At 43.1% G+C, this 19,745-nt stretch overlaps 1 protein-coding gene across 2 annotated transcripts in view; it reads left to right on the top strand.

Moving 5' to 3' along the window:
* The window catches only part of rbm44 (RNA binding motif protein 44), a 141,685-nt gene that overhangs the window by 98,289 nt on the left and 23,651 nt on the right, over positions 1 to 19,745 (top strand). For both annotated transcript variants that reach the window (XM_072578668.1, XM_072578669.1), the window contains 3 exons: positions 11,363 to 11,497; positions 12,234 to 12,307; positions 12,605 to 12,678. In XM_072578668.1, coding sequence (XP_072434769.1) covers positions 11,363 to 11,497; positions 12,234 to 12,307; positions 12,605 to 12,678 — 283 coding nt within the window. The remainder of the gene's footprint in view (positions 1 to 11,362; positions 11,498 to 12,233; positions 12,308 to 12,604; positions 12,679 to 19,745) is intronic.

Consider the following 19,745-nt stretch of genomic DNA (forward strand, 5'->3'; position numbering starts at 1 on the left):
AACGCCCCTGGTGCTCACCTTCTACCCTACCAACCTTCGCACAAACCAAATCATCCGCCGACATTTCCACCACCTCCAAACGGACCCCACCACCAGGGATATATTTCCCTCCCCACCCCTTTCCACCTTCCACAAAGACCGTTCCCTCCGTGAGATAACCTTCGCTGTCCACTACACCACCAATTTTGGTTTCATCTGCAAACTTAATAAATATACCTTTTTATGCTCGCATCCAAATCATTTATGTAAATGACAAAAAGTAGAGGACCCAGCGCCGATCCTGTGGCACTCCACTGGTCATAGGCCTCCAGTCGGAAAAACAACACTCTACCAAACCTTCTATCTTTGAGCCAGTTCTGTATCTAAATGACTAGTTCTCAGTGTTCCGTGAGATTTAACCTTGATAACCAGTCTCCTATGGTGAACCTAGTCGAACACCTTACTGATTTCCATATAGATCGCATCTACCGCTCTGCCCTCATGAATCCTCTTGAGTTTTTTTTTTGAAGAAGTAACAAAATCAAGTTTGTGAGACATGATTTCCTACGCACAAAGCGATGTTGACTATCCTGCTCGTCTGAGATTATGTCCTCATAACCCCTCAGTGTCTAATCTGTCAATTTTGTTTGTTTCAGTTCTTCTTTCTAAACTCCAATGGGTATAACTCCAACATACTCAATCTCTCTCCTCATAAAACATTTCCTCCACACCTGAAATCAAGCTAATGATCCTTTTCTGGGCTGTTTCAAATGCCAATGTATCTTTCCTTAGATAGGGAGACCAAAACTGCTCAAAGTATTCCAGCTGTAGTCTAAATACTACCTCGTGTAGTTTTAGCAGTATTTTCTACTTTTATATTGCATACACTTTGAAATAAAAGCCAAAATTTCATTTGCTTAAGCTATTATCTTCTGCTTGGATGCTTGCCCTTTGTGGTTTATGCATAAGTATACTCAACCCTCTGTGCTTCAACTTTGTGCAGTCTGTCAGTATTTAAATAATTTTCAACTCCCCTGTTCTTCCCACCAACTCTATGTCCCCTCATTCTCTCACATTATATCCCATCTGCCAGGGTTTTGCACACTAACTTAGCTGTCTATATTCATCTGCAGACTTTGTGTCATCCTCACCATCTTGCCTTTCCACCTATTATTTTGTTACCTGCAAATTTGGCCATAGTACATTCACTTCTTTCATCCAAGGTATAAATATATATTGTCAGCAACTGTGACTCTAGAACTGGTCTCTGGAGCACACCAATAGTTGCAGTTTGCTGTCCTGAAAAATAATCCCACCTATCTCAACTGTCTGTCTTCAATGCGTTCAGCCTGCACAATTAAAAACATACTTGACCTCCATTCTCACTCCTCTTCCTGCTGCAGTTGCATTTGTCCATTACGCTATCTGTAAAAATAGCCACTACACAGTGCTTATGGAGGTAAAACCTAATGTTCTCATTGAGAATAACCTCCATCCAGTTGTGTGGCACTATCATCATGCTAAATGCAATAGACTTGTTGGGTGTTTACTATAGGCCCCCCAATAGCAGCAGAGATGTGGAGAAACAGATTGGGAAACAGATTTTGGAAAGGTGCAGAAGCCACAGGGTCGTAATCATGGGTGATTTCAACTTCCCAAATATTGATTGGAAGCTCTTTAGATCAAGTAGGTTGGATGGGGCGGTGTTTGTGCAGTGTGTCCAGGAAGCTTTTCTAACTCAGTATGTAGACTGTCCGACCAGACGGGAGGCCAAATTGGATTTGGTACTTGGTAACAAACCGGGACAAGTGATGGGCTTGTTAGTGGGTGAACATTTTGGTGATGGTGACCACAATTCTTTGACTTTCACCTTGGTTATGGAGAGAGATAGGTGCGTGCAACAGGGTAGGTTTTACAATTGGGGGAAGGGTAAATACGATGCTGTAAGACAGGATCTGAGGAGCATAAGTTGGGAGCATAGTGAGTCAGGGAAGGATGTCGTGGAAATGCGGAACATTTTCAAGGAACAGATACGACGTGTCCTTGATATGTATGTACCTGTCAGGCAGGAAAGAGATGGTTGTGTGAGGGAACCTTGGTTGACGAGGGAGGTTGAATGTCTAGTAAAGAGGAAGAAGGAGGCTTACATAAGGTTGAGGAAACAGGGTTCAGACAGAGCAGTGGAGGGATGCAGGATAGCCAGAAGGGAGCTAAAGAAAGAGATTAGGAGAGCTAAGAGAGGGCATGAAAAATCTTTGGCGAATAGGATTAAGGATAACCCCAAGGCATTTTATGCGTATGTGAGAAACATGAGAATTACGAGAATGAGGGTAGGTCCAATCAAGGACAGTAGTGGGAGACTGTGTATTGAGTCGGAAGAGATAGGAGATGTCTTGACTGAGTACTTTTCTTCAGTATTTGCAAACGAGAGGGACCGTATTGTTGAAGAGAGGAGTGTGAAACGGACTGGTAAGCTAGAAGAGATACTTGTTAGGAAGGAAGATGTGTTGGACATTTTGAACAACTTGAGGATAGACAAGTCCCCCGGGCCTGACGGGATATATCCTAGGATTATGTGGGAAGCAAGGGAGGAAATTGCATAACTGTTGGCAATGATCTTTTCGTTTTCACTGTCAACAGGGGTGGTACCAGGGGACTGGAGAGTGGGAAATGTTGTGCCCCTGTTCAAAAAAGGGAATAGGGATAACCCCGGGAATTACAGGCCAGTTAGTCTTACTTCTGTGGTAGGCAAAGTAATGGAAAGGGTACTGAGGGATAGGATTTATGAGTATCTGGAAAGACACTGCTTGATTAGGGACAGCCAGCACGGGTTTGTGAAGGGTAGGTCTTGCCTTACAAGTCTTATTGAATTCTTTGAGGAGGTGACCGAGCATGTGGATGAGGGTAGAGCAGTGAATGTAGTGTACATGAATTTTAGTAAGGCATTTGATAAGGTTCCCCATGGTAGGCTTATGCGGAAAGTCAGGAGGCATGGGATAGAGGGAAATTTGGCCAGTTGGATAGAAAACTGGCTAACTGGTCGAAGTCAGAGAGTGGTGGTAGATGGTAAATATTCAGCCTGGAGCCCAGTTACAAGTGGAGTTCCGCAGGGATCAGTTCTGGGTCCTCTGCTGTTTGTAATTTTTATTAATGATTTGGAAGAGGGAGTCGAAGGGTGGGTCAGTAAATTTGCAGATGATACGAAGATTGGTGGAGTTGTGGATAGTGAGGAGGGCTGTTGTCGGCTGCAAAGGGACTTAGATATGATGCAGAGCTGGGCTGAGGAGTGGCAGATGGAGTTCAACCCTGTCAAGTGTGAGGTTATCCATTTTGAAGAATGCGGAATACAGGGTTAACGGTAGGGTTCTTAGTAAGGTGGAGGAGCAGAGGGATCTTGGGGTCTATGTTCATAAGTCTTTGAAAGTTGCCAGTCAGGTGGATAGAGCTTGGAAGAAGGCCTATGGTGTATTAGCGTTCATTAGCAGAGGGATTGAATTCAAGAGTCGTGAAGTGATGTTGCAGCTGTACAGGACTTTGGTTAGGTCACATTTGGAGTACTGTGTGCAGTTGTGGTCGCCTCACTTTAGGAAAGATGTGGAAGCTTTGGAGAGGGTGCAGAGAAGATTTACCAGGATGTTGCCTGGAATGGAGAATAGGTCGTACGAGGATAGGTTGAGAGTGCTAGGCCTTTCCTCATTGGAACGGCGAAGGATGAGGGGTGACTTGATAGAGGTTTATAAGATGATCAGAGGAATAGATAGAGTAGACAGTCAGAAACTTTTTCCCCGGGTACAACAGAGTGTTACAAGGGGACATAAATTTAAGGTGAAGGGTGGAAGGTGCCGCTTAAAGGTCGCCAATGATTCTGACTCTACCCAGAGAGTGGTGGGGGCATGGAATGCGCTGCCCGTGGGAGTGGTAGAGTCAGAATCATTGGCGACCTTTAAGCGGCACCTTCCACCCTTCACCTTAAATTTATGTCCCCTTGTAACACTCTGTTGTACCCGGGGAAAAAGTCTCTGACTGTCTACTCTATCTATTCCTCTGATCATCTTATAAACCTCTATCAAGTCACCCCTCATCCTTCGCCGTTCCAACGAGAAAAGGCCGAGAACTCTCAACCTATCCTCGTACGACCTATTCTCCATTCCAGGCAACATCCTGGTAAATCTTCTCTGCACCCTCTCCAAAGCTTCCACATCTTTCCTAAAGTGAGGCGACCACAACTGCACACAGTACTCCAACTGAGGCCTAACCAAAGTCCTGTACAGCTGCAACATCACTTCACGACTCTTGAATTCAATCCCTCTGCCAATGAACGATAATACTCCATTGGCCTTCTTACAAACTCTATCCACCTGAGTGGCAACTTTCAAAGATCTATGTGCATCGACCCAAAGATCCCTCTGTTCCTCCACCTGACTAAGAACCCTACCATTAACCCTGTATTCCGCATTCTTATTTGTTCTTCCAAAATGGACAACCTCACACTTGGCAGGGTTGAACCCCATCTGCCACTCCTCAGCCCAGCTCTGCATCATATCTAAGTCCCTTTGCAAACGACAAATGCCCTCCTCACTGTCCACAACTCCACCTATCTTCGTATCATCTGCAAATTTACTGACCCACCCTTCAACTCCCTCATCTAAGTCATTAATAAAAATTACAAACAGCAGAGGACCCAGAACTGATCCCTGCGGAACTCCACTTGTAACTGGGCTCCAGGCTGAATATTTACCATCTACCACCACTCTCTGACTTCGACCGGTTAGCCAGTTTTCTATCCAATTGGCCAAATTTCCCTCTATCCCATGCCTCCTGACTTTCCGCATAAGCCTACCATGGGGAACCTTATCAAATGCCTTACTAAAATCCATGTACACTACATCCACTGCTCTACTCTCATCCACATGCTTGGTCACTTCCTCGAAGAATTCAAGACCTACCCTTCACAAATCCGTGCTGGCTGTCCCTAATCAAGCAGTGTCTTTCCAGATTCTCATAAATCCTATCCCTCAGTACCCTTTCCATTACTTTGCCTACCACAGAAGTAAGACTAACTGGCCTGTAATTCCCGGGGTTATCCCTATTCCCTTTTTTGAACAGGGGCACAACATTCGCTACTCTCCAGTCCCCTGGTACCACCCCCGTTGCCAGTGAAGACGAGAAGATCATTGCCAGCGGTATTGCAATTTCCTCTCTTGCTTCCCACATAATCCTAGGATATATCCCGTCAGGCCCGGGGGACTTGTCTATCCTCAAGTTGTTCAAAATGTCCAACACATCTTCCTTCCTAACAGGTATCTCTTCTAGCTTAACAGTCTGTTTCACACTCTCCTCTTCAACAATACTGTCCCTCTTGTTCGTAAATACTGAAGAGAAGTACTTGCTCAAGACCTCTCCTATCTCTTCCGACTCAATACACAGTCTCCCACTACTGTCCTTGATCGGACCTACCCTCGTTCTCGTCATTCTCAGGTTTCTCACATACGCATAAAATGCCTTGGGGTTATCCTTGATCCTATCCGCCAAGGATTTTTCATGCCCTCTCTTAGCTCTCCTAATCCATTTCTTCAGGTCCCTTCTGGCTATCCTGTATCCCTCCACTGCTCTGTCTGAACCCTGTTTCCTCAACCTTATGTAAGCCGCCTCCTTCCTCTTTACTAGACATTCAACCTCCCTCGTCAACCAAGTCTCCCTCACACGACTATTTCTTTCCTGCCTGATAGGTACATACATATCAAGGACACGTCGTATCTGCTCTTTGAAAATGTTCCACATTTCCACCACATCCTTCCCTGACAGCCTATGCTCCCAACGTATGCTCCTCAAATCCTGTCTTACAGCATCGTAATTTCCCTTCCCCCAATTGTAAAATCTACCTTGTTGCACGCACCTATCTCTCTCCATAACCAAGGTGAAAGTCACAGAATTGTGGTCACCATCACCAAAATGTTCACCCACTAACAAGCCCACCACTTGTCCCGGTTCATTACCGAGTACCAAATCCAATATGGCCTCCCCTCTGGTTGGACAATCTACATACTGAGTTAGAAAAGCTTCCTGGACACACTGCACAAACACCGCCCCATCCAATCTACTTGATCTAAAGAGCTTCCAATCAATATTTGGGAAGTTGAAGTCGCCCATGACTACGACCCTGTGGCTTCTGCACCTTTCTAAAATCTGTTTCCCAATCTGTTTCTCCACATCTCTGCTGCTATTGGGGGGCCTATAGTAAACACCCAACAAGGTGACTGCACCTTTCCTATTTCTGACTTCAGCCCATACTACCTCCAGAGGCAGATCCCCCTCAAACTTCCTTTCTGCAGCCGTTATACCATTTCTACTTAGCAATGCCACCCCCCCTCTTTTTTTTACCACCCTCCCTAATCTTACTGAAACATCTGTAACCAGGAACCTCCAACAGCCATTCCTGTCCCTCATCTATCCACGTTTCCGTGATGGCCACAACATCATAGTCCCAGGTACCGATCCACGCCTTAAGTTCACCCACCTTATTTCTGATACTCCTTGCGTTGAAGTATGCGCACTTGAGCCCATCTCTGTGTCCGCAAGTAGTCCCTGTCAGTGCTACCTTCTCCACAGCCTCCCTATAGTCTTGGGCATCCTGACACACGACTAGCTTACTTGCTGGACTACAAGTCCGGATCCCATCCCCCTGACAAATTAGTTTAAACCCCCCCCGAAGAGTGCTAGCAAACCTACCCCCCAGGATATTGGTGCCCTTCTGGTTCAGGTGCAACCCGCCCTGTTTGTACAGGTCCCACCTTCCCCAGAATGCAGTCCAATTGTCCAAATATCTAAAGCCCTCCCTCTTACACCATCCTTGCAGCCACATGTTCAACTTCACTCTCTCCCTATTCTTTGCCTCACTGTCACGTGGCACCGGCAACAAGCCAGAGATGATGACTCTGTCTGTCCTAGCTTTTAGCTTCCAGCCTAACTCCCTGAGCTCTTGAATGACCTCTCCACCCCTCTTCCTACCTATGTCGTTGGTGCCAATGTGTACCACGACTTCTGGCTGCACACCCTCCCCCTTAAGGATTCTGAAGACACGGTCTGAGACGTCTCGGACCCTAGCACCCGGGAGGCAACAAACCATCCGAGAGTCTCGCCCATGTCCACAGAACCGCCTGTCCGTCCCTCTAACTAGAGAGTCCCCTATAACTAGCGCTCTCCTCCTCTCCCCCTTTCCCTTCTGAGTCTCAGAGCCACAGACCCCTTCACTGCAGCTTACACCTGCAAGGCTGTCCCCCCCAACAGTTTCCAAAGCTGTATACTTATTTTTTAGGGGAACGACCACAGGGGAACCTGCACTGCCTGCTTCTTCCCCTTCCCACCTCTAACTGTTACCCAGCTACCTCTGTTCTCCGGCGTAACTATGTCCCTGTAGCTTCTATCAATCACCCTCTCAGCCTCTCGAATAATCCTCAGTTCATCCAACTCCAGTTCCAGTTCCCTAACTCGTTCGGTGAGGAGCAGGATCTGACTGCATTTCCTGCAGACTAAGTCGGCAGGATTATCGGTGGTCATCCCTACCTCAAACATCCTGCAGGAGGAACATTCCACCGCCTGCGCTGCCATGACTGTACACTTTGTCTCCAAAACAAGAACACTGAGTCACTTACCTGGGGTCTAGAACACACCCACTCAAATACTAATCACTTACCTTCCCGCCCAGCTATGCGCTCCAACCTCACTTCCGCCCAGCTCACGCGGCTGCTCCCACTCAAATGACCGTTGGTGATTAAAGGGTGAGTATTTATACTCACTGTTCTCCTTCCCGGCTGCCCCTCTGTTTGCCGTCACTTCCTCTGCTGCTCCCGCTCTTTCTGTGAAGAGAGAGAAAAAAAAACACCGCTGCCCGCTTCAGGTAAGTAATTTTAAAACAAACTGTCTTACCTTAGCTGTAGTCTCCCGGGTTTGCTTTTACTCGGCCGCTGCTCCCACTCAAATTCATTGATAACTGCACACTATTAAGCATTATTCACAACCTCTCAGATACTGAAGAAATCCATGTTCAAGCGCAGCAAGTCATAGAGATGTACGGCACGGAAACAGACCCTTCGGTCCAACTTGTCCAGGGAAATATCCAAACCCAATCTAGTCTCATTTGCCAGCAATAGGCCCATATCCCACTAATTCCTTCGTATTCATATGCCCATCCAGATGCCTTTTAAATGTTGCAATTGTACCAGTCTCCACCACTTCCTCTGGCAGCTCATTCCATACACACACCACCCTCTGTGTGAAAAGGTTGCCCCTTAGCTCCCTTTTATATCTTTCCCCTCTCACCCAAAATCGATGTCCTCTAGTTCTGGACTCCCCACCCCAAGAAAAAAAAACCTTGTCTATTTATCCTATACATGCCCTTCATGATTTTATAAACCTCTATAAAGGTCACCCCTCCGCCTCCAACACTCCAGGAAAAACAGCACCAGCCTATTCAACCTCTCCCTATGGCTCAAATCTTACAACCCTGGGAACATCCTTGTAAATCTTTTCTGAACCCTTTCAAGTTTCATAATATCCTCCCGATAGGAAGGAGACCATGATTGTACGCAATATTTCAAAAGTGGCCTAACCAATGTCTTGTCCAGCCACAACATGACCGCCCCCCCCCCCCTCCCAAAACTCCTGTACTCAGTACTTTGACCAATAAAGAAAAGTTTACCAAACGCCGCCTTCATTATCCTACCTGTGATTCTACTTTCAAGGAGCTATGAACCTGCACTCCAAAGTCTCTTTGTTCAGCAATACTACCAAGGACCCTACCATTAAGTGTATAAGTCCGGCTAAGATTTGCTTTCCCAAAATGCAGCACCTCACGTTTATCTAAATTAAACTCCATCTGCCACTTCTCAGCCCATTGGCCCATCTGATCAAGATTCCATTGTTATCTGAGGTAACTTTCTTCGCTGTCCACTACACCTCCAATTTTGGTGTCATCAGCAAACTTACTAACTATACCTCTTATGTTCACATACAAATCATTTATATAAATGATGAAAAGTAGTGGACCCAGCACTGATCCTTGTGCCACTCCACTGGTCACAGGCCACAGTCTGAAAAAGGACCCTCCACCACCACCCTCCGTCTTCTACCTTTGAGCCAGTTGTGTATCTAAATGGCTAGTTCTCCCTGTATTCCATAAGAACTAACCTTAAAACACAGACAAAATAAAAAAAGAATTAGCTTACTTGTAACTCTATTGAAATGCTTAACAAAATAATAAAATATACTAACTATAGTTAATTAACTGTCCCAATAAAATAATTTCCCATAAACACATTCTTGACAAAGGCAAATTCAATAAAACAGATAGTCTCGCATGCAAATCTAGGAACAGGAAATCCCCAGCTTTCAGCTGTAACAGGGATAAAAGCTTCCACGTCCAGCTCCAAGACACCAGCAACTGCAGAAAACTAAAACCTTGAGCTTGACCCCACCCTTCAGGCTGCTTCTATTTTTCAAAATTAAAAAAGAACAAAACCAAGGCCTCACAAGCTATTTACTCAATTGGTTTTGAACAGACTTTGTCCTTTGTCTCAACCTTTTTTTAATTTAAAAAAAATACCAGGACAAAATACACCTTTTAAAGCCATGGTATTGTCACACGTTCACATCTTCAAGACATCCCAGTGTGTTAAAAGTAAAATACTGCTGATACTGAAAAGAAACCTGAAAAAAAAACCGCATATCAAGGAGAACCTGGATAATATCCAGGCTTAGACTGATTTGGAGATGCTGGTGTTGGACTGGGGTGTACAAAGTTAAAAAATCTCACAACACCAGGTTATAATCCAACAGGTTTAATTGGAAACACACTAGCTTTCGGAGAGTCGCTCCTTCATCAGGTGGTAGCGGAGGGCTCAATCTTAACTCACAGACTTTATAGCAAACATTAACAGGTTTGGACTGACACGTTCCATTCACATCACATTTTTGTCAGGCAAAGACCATCTCCAACAACATAGAATCCAATAATCACCCCCAGCAATCAATGGCGTCACCATCTCAGAATCTCCCAATATCTACGTTCTGGAGGTTACCAATGACCAGAAATTGAATTGGATATGAGAGTTCGTCAGACATTAGGAATCTTGCAACAAGTAACTCACATTCTGACATCCTAAGATCTGTTCATCATGAAAACGCAAGTCGGGAATGTGATGAAATACTCTCTTTCTTGGATCAGTGCAGCTTCAATGAAGAAACTTGATACCTTCCAAGACAAAGCAGCCCATTTGATTGGTTCCCCATTATTGAACATTCATTCCCTTCAACACAAGTGCTCAGTAGATGCGCTGTGTACCGAAGACTGCTTAGACAGCACCTTCCAAACCCATGACCACAATCAACAATAAGATCACCTTTTGTTCTTCTAAACTCTAGTGAGTACAGGTTTAACCTACTTAATTTCCCTGCATTACTTTGAGGTGTGTGACTGCTGCCTGGTGAAAAGATCAGGTAATTCCCATCCCTGATGTAATGCAATGGCTGCAACTCAGAATCCAGCTCTTCAACTTGAATCTGAAGTTCTTCAAGTTGCAAACATTTACTGCAGATGTATTCGCTCTGGATAACCTTTGTGTCCATCCAGCAAAACATCATCCCTCTTGCTATTGTATTTAATTTATTGCTGCCAGATTCCCTGCTCATTTCTGCAGTTTTACTTTGTTGAAAACAAAAGTCATATCAATCTTATACTTAACCAGCCACTTTTGAAGAAAGAGAAAAAAAAACACAAGATCTAAAAACAAACTCAACCCATTATTTTTACTTTAATGCCTAGAAATATTCCCTCGTCCTAGTCACCAATCAGCTGCTTTTTCTGTACTCGCATCATGCTGTGGTTTGTAACTTCTCTCTGCTGCTGATTTCAACCTGAGCCTCCTGAGTTGTCACGTTCACTGCTTGCTTCAGAGTATTTACTACTTCCAGTCAACCTTAGTTAAAGCACATTTGACGCTTTACACTAAATTCCACTTCAATCCAAAATTCCCATTTCACTCACTCATACTTTGTCTCATTCCTTCACACTGATTATACTCTTCACTATGTGGTGCAAAACTCCCTTTCTTATATTACCTTCAGAGCTCTGATGAAGAGTCCTCTAGACTTGAGGTGTTAACTTGCTCTCTCTCTAAAGATGCTGCCTGACCCGCTGTGATGTCCAGCGTTTTTTATTTGCAGTACAGATTCCAGTATCTGCAGTCATTTGCTCCCTTATATCAATCTACTTAGAATCACTTCTTCACCACAGTAATGAACATCTTATTTGTTTGATAATTTAGCATTTATGCTCTTTATATGCTTAGCCTCTGGAAAAATGTTGCTAATCGTTTTGTTTATGTAGCAAAGGATCCTGAAGTGACTGATGATTGGTTTGATGCAGAAGAGAATTTCACTGCTATTGGCTTCAATGTCATGGGAATGAAAGCTAACAAAGGTGGAACCACGACAACTGAAGATAGAACAAGCAATGATGCATGTAAGAGAAAATGTCAAGACTAAAAATACCTTTTTAGAATTGATATAGAAAATAGCCTGTAGACTTAACCCTGTCAACTGTTCAAACAAGTCATTATTATTTCCTGAGAAGTTATAGCTACCTTTCGTAATCTGATGCCCATCCGTCCTTCAACTAATCGAGCAGATTTTTGCTAGTATTAGTCCAGGTTCTTCTCAGTAGGGAGCACACACTCTAATTATTTGATTAAAGATGTAAAGCTTAAATAGTAGACTGGAAAGAGTTGCACATGATTTTGAAATGGTTTGACTGTTGAATAAAGTGTGATGAGAGTATTTGAATATTGGCGTGAGCTTGAAGATATGTTCAGTTGGGTGCTTTTAACCTCCTCAATATGAGGCTTTCTTAGGTTAGTTGGACTGGGATATCTAATAACCTTGTTATTACATTAATGCTGTACAGTTGAAAGATGTGTTCATAATGCTACAGCTGTTATCCTGCATTCCTTGCCATTCTTTTTCTGTTCCATTTCTTTTTCAACTTGTTTCCTAATGATGGTTTTCAGTGTGGGTGGGTGTTGCTTTAAAAAAAAGACACTTTTTCAGCAACTGAGGGGTTTAGGTTTGATAGTCAATATCATTGCATACTATGCTGAATTCAGATGACTTATTGTAATGCTACACTGATCTGTGAGGTGCAAACCAGTCCTGTATCTTTGAGAAATGTTTTAATAAGTTCTCTTCCTTTCTTTTCTCAGTTACACATATCGACAAGGAGACTGCTCAAACATGTTATATTTACATGGATGGGTTACCTGGAACAGTAACAGAGGTGCTGCATATCTTACTGATTTTTAATTTTAATTACAGTTTAATATCTTTCATCTTTTAAGATTAACAGCTAGAAATGATGGTTTTGTTAATAGAATTTAGCAAGTCCATGCCAAGTTCTTCTGTGCAGTTTCAATTTAGATATTAATCCATGTGAAATAAAGTAAGTGTACATTAAAGATTGTGGAGTAATGTGGATATATTGAACACTCACAAGAGAACATTGCTGATGTCATTTCTGTTTTGTGGGTGATCATAGTATTCATGTAACAGGATTTGTTTTTTCTAACCTTCCTAGATTGAATTAAGAAACCTTTTTCAGAAGTACCAGGTGTCTGGAATTTGGCTTTGCACTTTGCATGGTGAATACAGGTAATCTGAAACTATCTGAAAGCTTTGCTTCATCACTGCATTTTGTTGAATCTTAAGGCAAGATGGTGGTGGTCTGCAGAACAATAATGTATTAACCAGACCTATGCTTTAGGTCATGAATCACCACAGCTGAGGTACACTTAAAATTGGGATTCCCCAAGTTCAGGTTACTTGAAGGAGTTTTCTTTTGACTTTTGCAGTTAAAACTGTACATTAGTTGTATTTTTGTATATTACAGGCGCCAGACTTTTTTGTTTAAGACTGGAATGCATGCAATCCAAATAGCATTTTTAAAACTTTTCTCCTATTGTTTCCAGTTAACCAGTAAGAAGTTTGGATTTTTTCTATTTCCTCATGACTTGATTTATCCAAATCATGAATTCCACTTAAAGTTGCCTGGTGTTTAACTCTGTAATTTTAATTAACTCATTTCTTATTTAATCTTGACTGTGAACGGGCCAGAAATGGAGAGTTATTCTTATTCCCCAACCATATAAGAAACTTGTGAATATTACTACGTATTGACCCAGTTGGTAATGAGTGATTCTTTTGGGATGTGATGCTATTATTAGTGTCACAATCACACTCTGATAAAGAATCAGTTTTAACAACGTAGCTTATTGTTTACCTGCTGTTTTCAGGACCTTATTCTTTACACATTGGCAGCAAATGTTGTGAAAATGACTACTCTTCAAAGTTACTTCACTGTCTGTGATTAGCTTTAAAGTCATAGAGATGTACCCCAGTAAAACAGATCCTTTTGATCAACTCGTCCATGCTGACCTGATATCCTAACCTAATCTAATACCTTTTGCCAGCACTTAGCCCATATCCCTGTAAACCCTTCCTATTCATATACCTAACCAGATGCCTTTCAAATGCTGTAATTGTACCAGCCTCCACCACTATAGCTCATTCCATACATGCACCACCCTATGTGTGAAAAAGGTGCTCTTTAGGTCCCTTTTACATCTTTCCTCTCTCACCCTAAACTTATGCCTTCTAGTTTCTGAGATCATGGTAGCTGCTATATAAGTGCCTTTCTTTTCTTTTAAAGTAATTACACCAATCCATAAATAGTATGTTGTGATATTCATTTAAGCTGTGCTTGCAATGCAGTATCTCACAATTTTATTGGTTTTCCGTGAAATCCCTACAGTTTGGAAGCAAACCACTAGGACCATTGAATCCACACCAAAGACCATCCCACCCAAACACACCTTCTCCACCCTGTCCCTGTAACCCTGCATTTCCCATGGCTAATGCACTTAGCCTGCCCATCCCTGGACACTATGGTCCATTTAACATAGCCAATCCATCTATCCTGCACATCTTCAGATTGGGAGGAAACTGGAGCACCCAGAGGAAACCCATGTAGACATGGGGAGAATGTGCAAATTCCAGACAGGCAGTCATCCAAGGTTGGAATCAGATTCGGGTCCTTGGTGCCCACTGGTTTGTCTGCTTATTCAACTGAGTGCAGTTTACTGCGGTTATAATTGCAATTTTGTGCTTTTCTAGCAGTTGAGGTTATAGAATCCCCAGTGTGGAAACAGGCCATTTGGCCCAACAAGTCCACACCAACCCTCCGATGAGTATCCCACTTATACCCATTCCCCTGTCATATTACCCGACTAATGTCCCTGAACACTATCAGCAATTTAGCATGGCCAATTCACCTAATCTGCACATTTTTGGACTCTGGGAGGAAACCCATACAGACATAAAGAGAATGTGCAAACTCCACACAGACAATCGCTCAAGGCTAGAATTGAGCCCAGGTCCCTGGTGCCGTAAGGCAGCAGTGCTAACCACGGAGGCACTGTGCTGTCCTATAGCTATAGACTAGCCGGAATTAGAAATCAAATTTGGAAAGTTTAGTTTTGTTGTACAGCAAATCAAAATTAGAAAGCTGAGGGGAAAGTCCAGTGAACTTTTTCCATTTCAGTATTGTTCAGGAAAGGATGTAGTGTCTCGAGTCTATTTCTATTGTATAACTAACTAGTGGCTATGTGTTACTTGAGAGAATAGTAACTGAGGAATATTGTGGGGCAGTGTGGCTAATCTATCAAAAAATGAGCACGCATTATGCTTAAATTGCCTTTTCCATTTCTAATTTAAGGCAGAGAAAAGCTATTCAGTCCATCAAAACTCACCTCTTTCACACTGAACATCTTCCATTTTGACATGCATGGTACCATTTTCTCAAGAAGAGAACAAGGAATAAACCAGGATACTACAGGCCAGTGAGTCTACTGTTAATGGTGGGGAATCTATTGGAAGCAATTCTGAGTGAATTAATCTGCATTTGGAGAAGCAGGTATTAATCAAAAGAAGTCAGCATGGTTTTGTTGAAAGGAGGTCATGTCTGACCAACTTGAATGAATTTTTCAGAAAGGTGATCAAGTGTGTGGATGAAGGAAATGCTTTTGATGTGGTCTGCTTGGACTTCAGCAAGTTGTTTGATAAGGTCCTGTATGGAAGACTGATTGCAAAGATAAAAGCCCATAAGATCCAAGGGAATTTGGCAAATTAGATGCACAATTGGCTGAGTGGCAGGAAGCAGAGGGCAGTGGTTGAGTGGTAATTTTCCAACTGGAAGTCTGTGTCATATCGGGTATCGCACAAGTCGATGCTGAGGGTCTTGCTGTCTTGTAGTTCATGGAGATGATCTAGACTTGAATGTAAGAGAGCTAATACATTCACAGATGGTAGAAAAATTGATGGAGTGATAAACGGTGAAGCAGGTAGCCTTTCATTACAGCAGGATATATTCAGGTGGGTTGCTTGGTGGCAAATGGAATTCAATCTGGATAAGTGTGAGATGATGGAAATAATTTGGATTAGTTAGTGACAGGCAGCATGGTTTTGTACAGGAAACATCGTGTCTCACTAACCTGATTGAATTTTTTTTGAAGAGGTAACAAGGATAGTTGATGAAGGAAGGGCTATTGATATTGTTTATATGGACTTTAGTAAGGCATTTGATAAAGTTCCACATGGCACCTAAGTACAAAAACTAAAATCACGTGGGATTCGGGGTGGATTGGCTAGATGGTTACAAAACTGGCTTAGTCATGGAAGGCAGGTGGAAGGATGCTTTTCAGAATGGAGACTGGTAATTAGTGGTGTTCCACAGGGCTCAATCTGAGATCCTTTGTTGTTTGTATTATCTTTAAATGATCTGGAGGAAAATTTGGGTGGTCTGAAAAGTAAATTTGCAGGTGACAGGAAGATTGTGAAGTTGCTGATAGTGCTGATGATTTTAAAAGGATACAACAGGATATGGATTGGTGACTAGGGCACAGAAATAGCCATTGGAGTTTAATCCAGACAAGTGTGAGGTGATGCATTTTGAAGGATCAAATTTAGATGTAAATTTTCCTGTAAATGGCAGAACCCTTACGGCCTTTGTGTGGAGCCGTGGAAAATGGGGGAAATACTAAATGAATATTTTGCATTGGTATTTACTGTGCAAAAGTATATGGAAGATGTAGACTGTAGGGAAATAGATGGTGACATCTTGCAAAATTTCCAGATTACAGAGGAGCAAGTGCTGGATGTCTTGAAACAGGTAAAGGTGGATAAATCCCCAGGACCTGATCAGGTGTACCCTCTAACTCTATGGGAAGCTAGAGAAGTGATTGCTGGGCCTTTTGCTGAGATATTTGTATCATCGATAGTCACAAGTGAGGTGCCGGAAGACTGGAAGTTGGCTAACATGGTGCCACTGTTTAAGAAGGGCGGTAAAGACAAACCAGGGAACTATAAACCGGTGAGCCTGACCTTGGTGGTGGGCAAGTTGTTGGAGGGAATCCTGAGGGACAGGATGAACATGTATTTGGAAAAGCAAGGACTGATTTGGGATAGTCAACATGGCTTTGTGCGTGGGAAATCATGTCTCACAAACTTGATTGAGTTTTTTGAAGAAGTAACTAAGAAGATTGATGAGGGCAGAGCAGTAGATGTGATCTATATGGACTTCAGTAAGGCATTTGACAAGGTTCCCCATGGGAGACTGATTAGCAAGGTTAGATCTCATGGAATACAGGGGGAACTAGCCATTTGGATACAGAACTGGTTCAAAGGTAAAAGACAGAGTGGTGGTGGAGGGTTGTTTTTCAGACTGGAGGCCTGTGACCAGTGGAGTGCCACAAGGATCGGTGCTGGGTCCTCTACTTTTTGTCATTTATATAAATGATTTGGATGCGAGCATAAGGGGTATAGTTAGTACGTTTGCAGATGACACCAAAATTGGAGGTGTAGTGGACAGCGAAGAGGATTACCTCAGATTACAACAGGATCTGGACCAGATGGGCCAATGGGCTAAGAAGTGGCAGATGGCAGTTTAGTTCAGATAAATGCAAGGTGCTGCATTTTGGGAAAGCAAATCTTAGCAGGACTTATACACTTAATGGTAAGGCCCTAAGGAGTGTTGTTGAACAACGAGACCTGAGAGTGCAGGTTCATAGCTCCTTAAAAGTAGAGTCGCAGGTAGATAGGATAGTGAAGAAGGCGTTTGGTATGCTTTCCTTTATTGGTCAGAGTATTGAGTACAGGAGTTGGGAGGTCATGTTGCAGCTGTAAAGGACATTGGTTAGGCCACTGTTGGAACATTTGCGTGCAATTCTGGTCTCCTTCCTATCGGAAAGATGTTGTGAAACTTGAAAAGGTTCAGAAAAGATTTACAAGAATGTTGCCAGGGTTGGAGGATTTGAATTATAGGGAGAGGCTGAACAGGCTGGGGTTGTTTTCCCTGGAGCGTCGGAGGCTGAGGGGTGACCTTATAGAGCTTTACAAAATTATGAGACGCATGGATAGGGTAAATCGGCAAAGCCTTTTCTCTGGGGTTGGGGAATCCAGAACCAGAGGGCATAGGTTTAGGGTGAGAGGGGAAAGATATATAAAAGAGATCTCGGGGCAACTTTTTCACGCAGAGGGTGGTACATGTATGGAATGAGCTGCCAGAGGAGTGGTGGAGGCTGGCACAATTGCAACATTTAAGAGGTATTTGGATGGGTATATGAATAGGAAGGGTTTGGAGGGATATGAGCCGGGTGCTGGCAGGTGGGACTAGATTGGGTTTGGGATATCTGGTCGGCATGGACAGTTTGGACCGAAGAGTCTGTTTCCATGTTGTACATCTCTATGACTCTATATAGATGGATCTAGGCGTGCAAGTCCACACTTCCCTAAATGTGACAACACAGGTGACCAAGGTCATTTAAGAAAGCATATGTCAGCTGGTGCATGGAGTCCAAGAGTTGGCAAACCATGTTGCAGCTGTATAAAACCCTTATTGGGCCACTTTTGGGATATTAGAAAGGGTTAGTGATCAAGCTTCAAGTGCACTGGCAAAGTGAATGAACATGAGAAGAGGAATTCTTAAAACGAGGCTGAAGGTATGAATCTGAATGCACACTGAATAAGAAATAAAGTAAGTGAACTTGTGGTGCACATAGAAATTGGCAGGTATGACTTGGTGGGCATCACAGATGGTGCTGCAAGGACATCAGGATTGGGAGCTGAATAAAGATAGGCAGATGGACAGAGGGGGTGCAGTTGCTTAATTACTAAGAAATGAAATTAAATCAATAGTAAGATACAAAGAAGGATCAGATGGTGTGGAATCTGTGTGGGTTGAATTGAGGAACCGCAAAAGTTTAAAAACTCATAATGGGAGTTATGTACAGGCTTCCAAACAGTATTCAGGATCTGTGGCCTGTGGCACAAGATACAGCAGGAAATAGAAAAGGTGTGTAAGAAAGGCAAAGTTACAGTGACCATGAGGGATTTCAGTATGCAGGTAGACTAGGAAAATCAGGTTGGTAGTGGAATGGAATTTGTGGAATGTTTGGAGCACCTTGTGGTGGAACCCACTAGAAAACAGGCAATACTGGTTTTAGTGTTGTGTGATGAGGCAGACTTGATAAGGAAGCTTAAGGTGAAGGAACCCTTAGAAGCCAGTGATCATAATGTGATTGAATTTATATCATTGTGAAAGCAGAATAAACTGGCATCTGGGGGAGGGGACGTGCGAAATCTTTGGCAATTGAAAGGTTATTTTAACAAAACAGGTATGGCAGCAATTCTCCGAAATAACATGTCAACAATCTGTGCTTTAACTTGAGAGACTAATTTTGTGACAAAGTGGTTGTCATATAAAGTGTGTCAAATTTTATTTCCACATGGTATTCACCCAAAAAAAAGGAATTGGTGGAGAATGGTCTCAGGGAAGAGTGTGTTGAATTTCTAAGCCAGGTTACTATTGAAAAGGAAGAGGTGTTGTGTGTTTTAAAAAGTAGTAAGGTAGATAAGACCCCAGGTCCAGATGGGATCTATCCCAAAATATTGAGGGAGACGAGAGCAAATTGCTGGAGCATTGACCAACGTATTTGTATCCTCTTTGGCCACAGGTGAGTTCTCAGAGGACTGGAGAAAAGCCAATGTTTTCCCATAAGAAGAGTAGCAGGGGTAAACCAGGAAATCCCTGTGAGCCTAACATCAGTGGTAGGGAAATTATTGGAAAACATTTTCAGGGACAGGATCACTGTGGCATGGTGGCCCGGTGGTTAGCACCACTGCCTCACAGCACAGCGACCTGAGTTCGATTCCGCCCTTGGGCAACTGTCTATTCTACCTGTGGGTTTCCACCGGGTGCTTCAGTTTCCTCCCACAGTCCAGAGATATGCAAGTTGCATGGATTGGCTATGCTAAATTGCCCATAGTCTCTGGGGATGTGCCAGCTAGATGGATTAACCATGGGAAATGCAAGGTTACAGGGATAGGGTAACAGACTGGGTCTGGGTGAGATGCTGTTTGGAGAGTTGGTGTGGTTCAAATGGTCTGTTTCACTCTGTACAGATTCTATGAAATCTATAAGCATTTAGAAATAAGTGGACTTATTAACGATAGACAGCGTGTTTTGAGCGAGGGAGTTCGTGCCTCACTAACTTGATCGAGTTTTTTGAGGAGGTGACCAAGATGATTGAGGGAGAAGTAGTTGATGTTGTCTACATGGATTTCAGTAAAGCCTTTGACAAGATCCCTCATAGCTGACTGGTATA

The sequence above is a fragment of the Chiloscyllium punctatum genome, chromosome 10 (genome assembly GCF_047496795.1).
Source record: "Chiloscyllium punctatum isolate Juve2018m chromosome 10, sChiPun1.3, whole genome shotgun sequence".
Taxonomy (NCBI): Eukaryota; Metazoa; Chordata; class Chondrichthyes; order Orectolobiformes; family Hemiscylliidae; genus Chiloscyllium; species Chiloscyllium punctatum.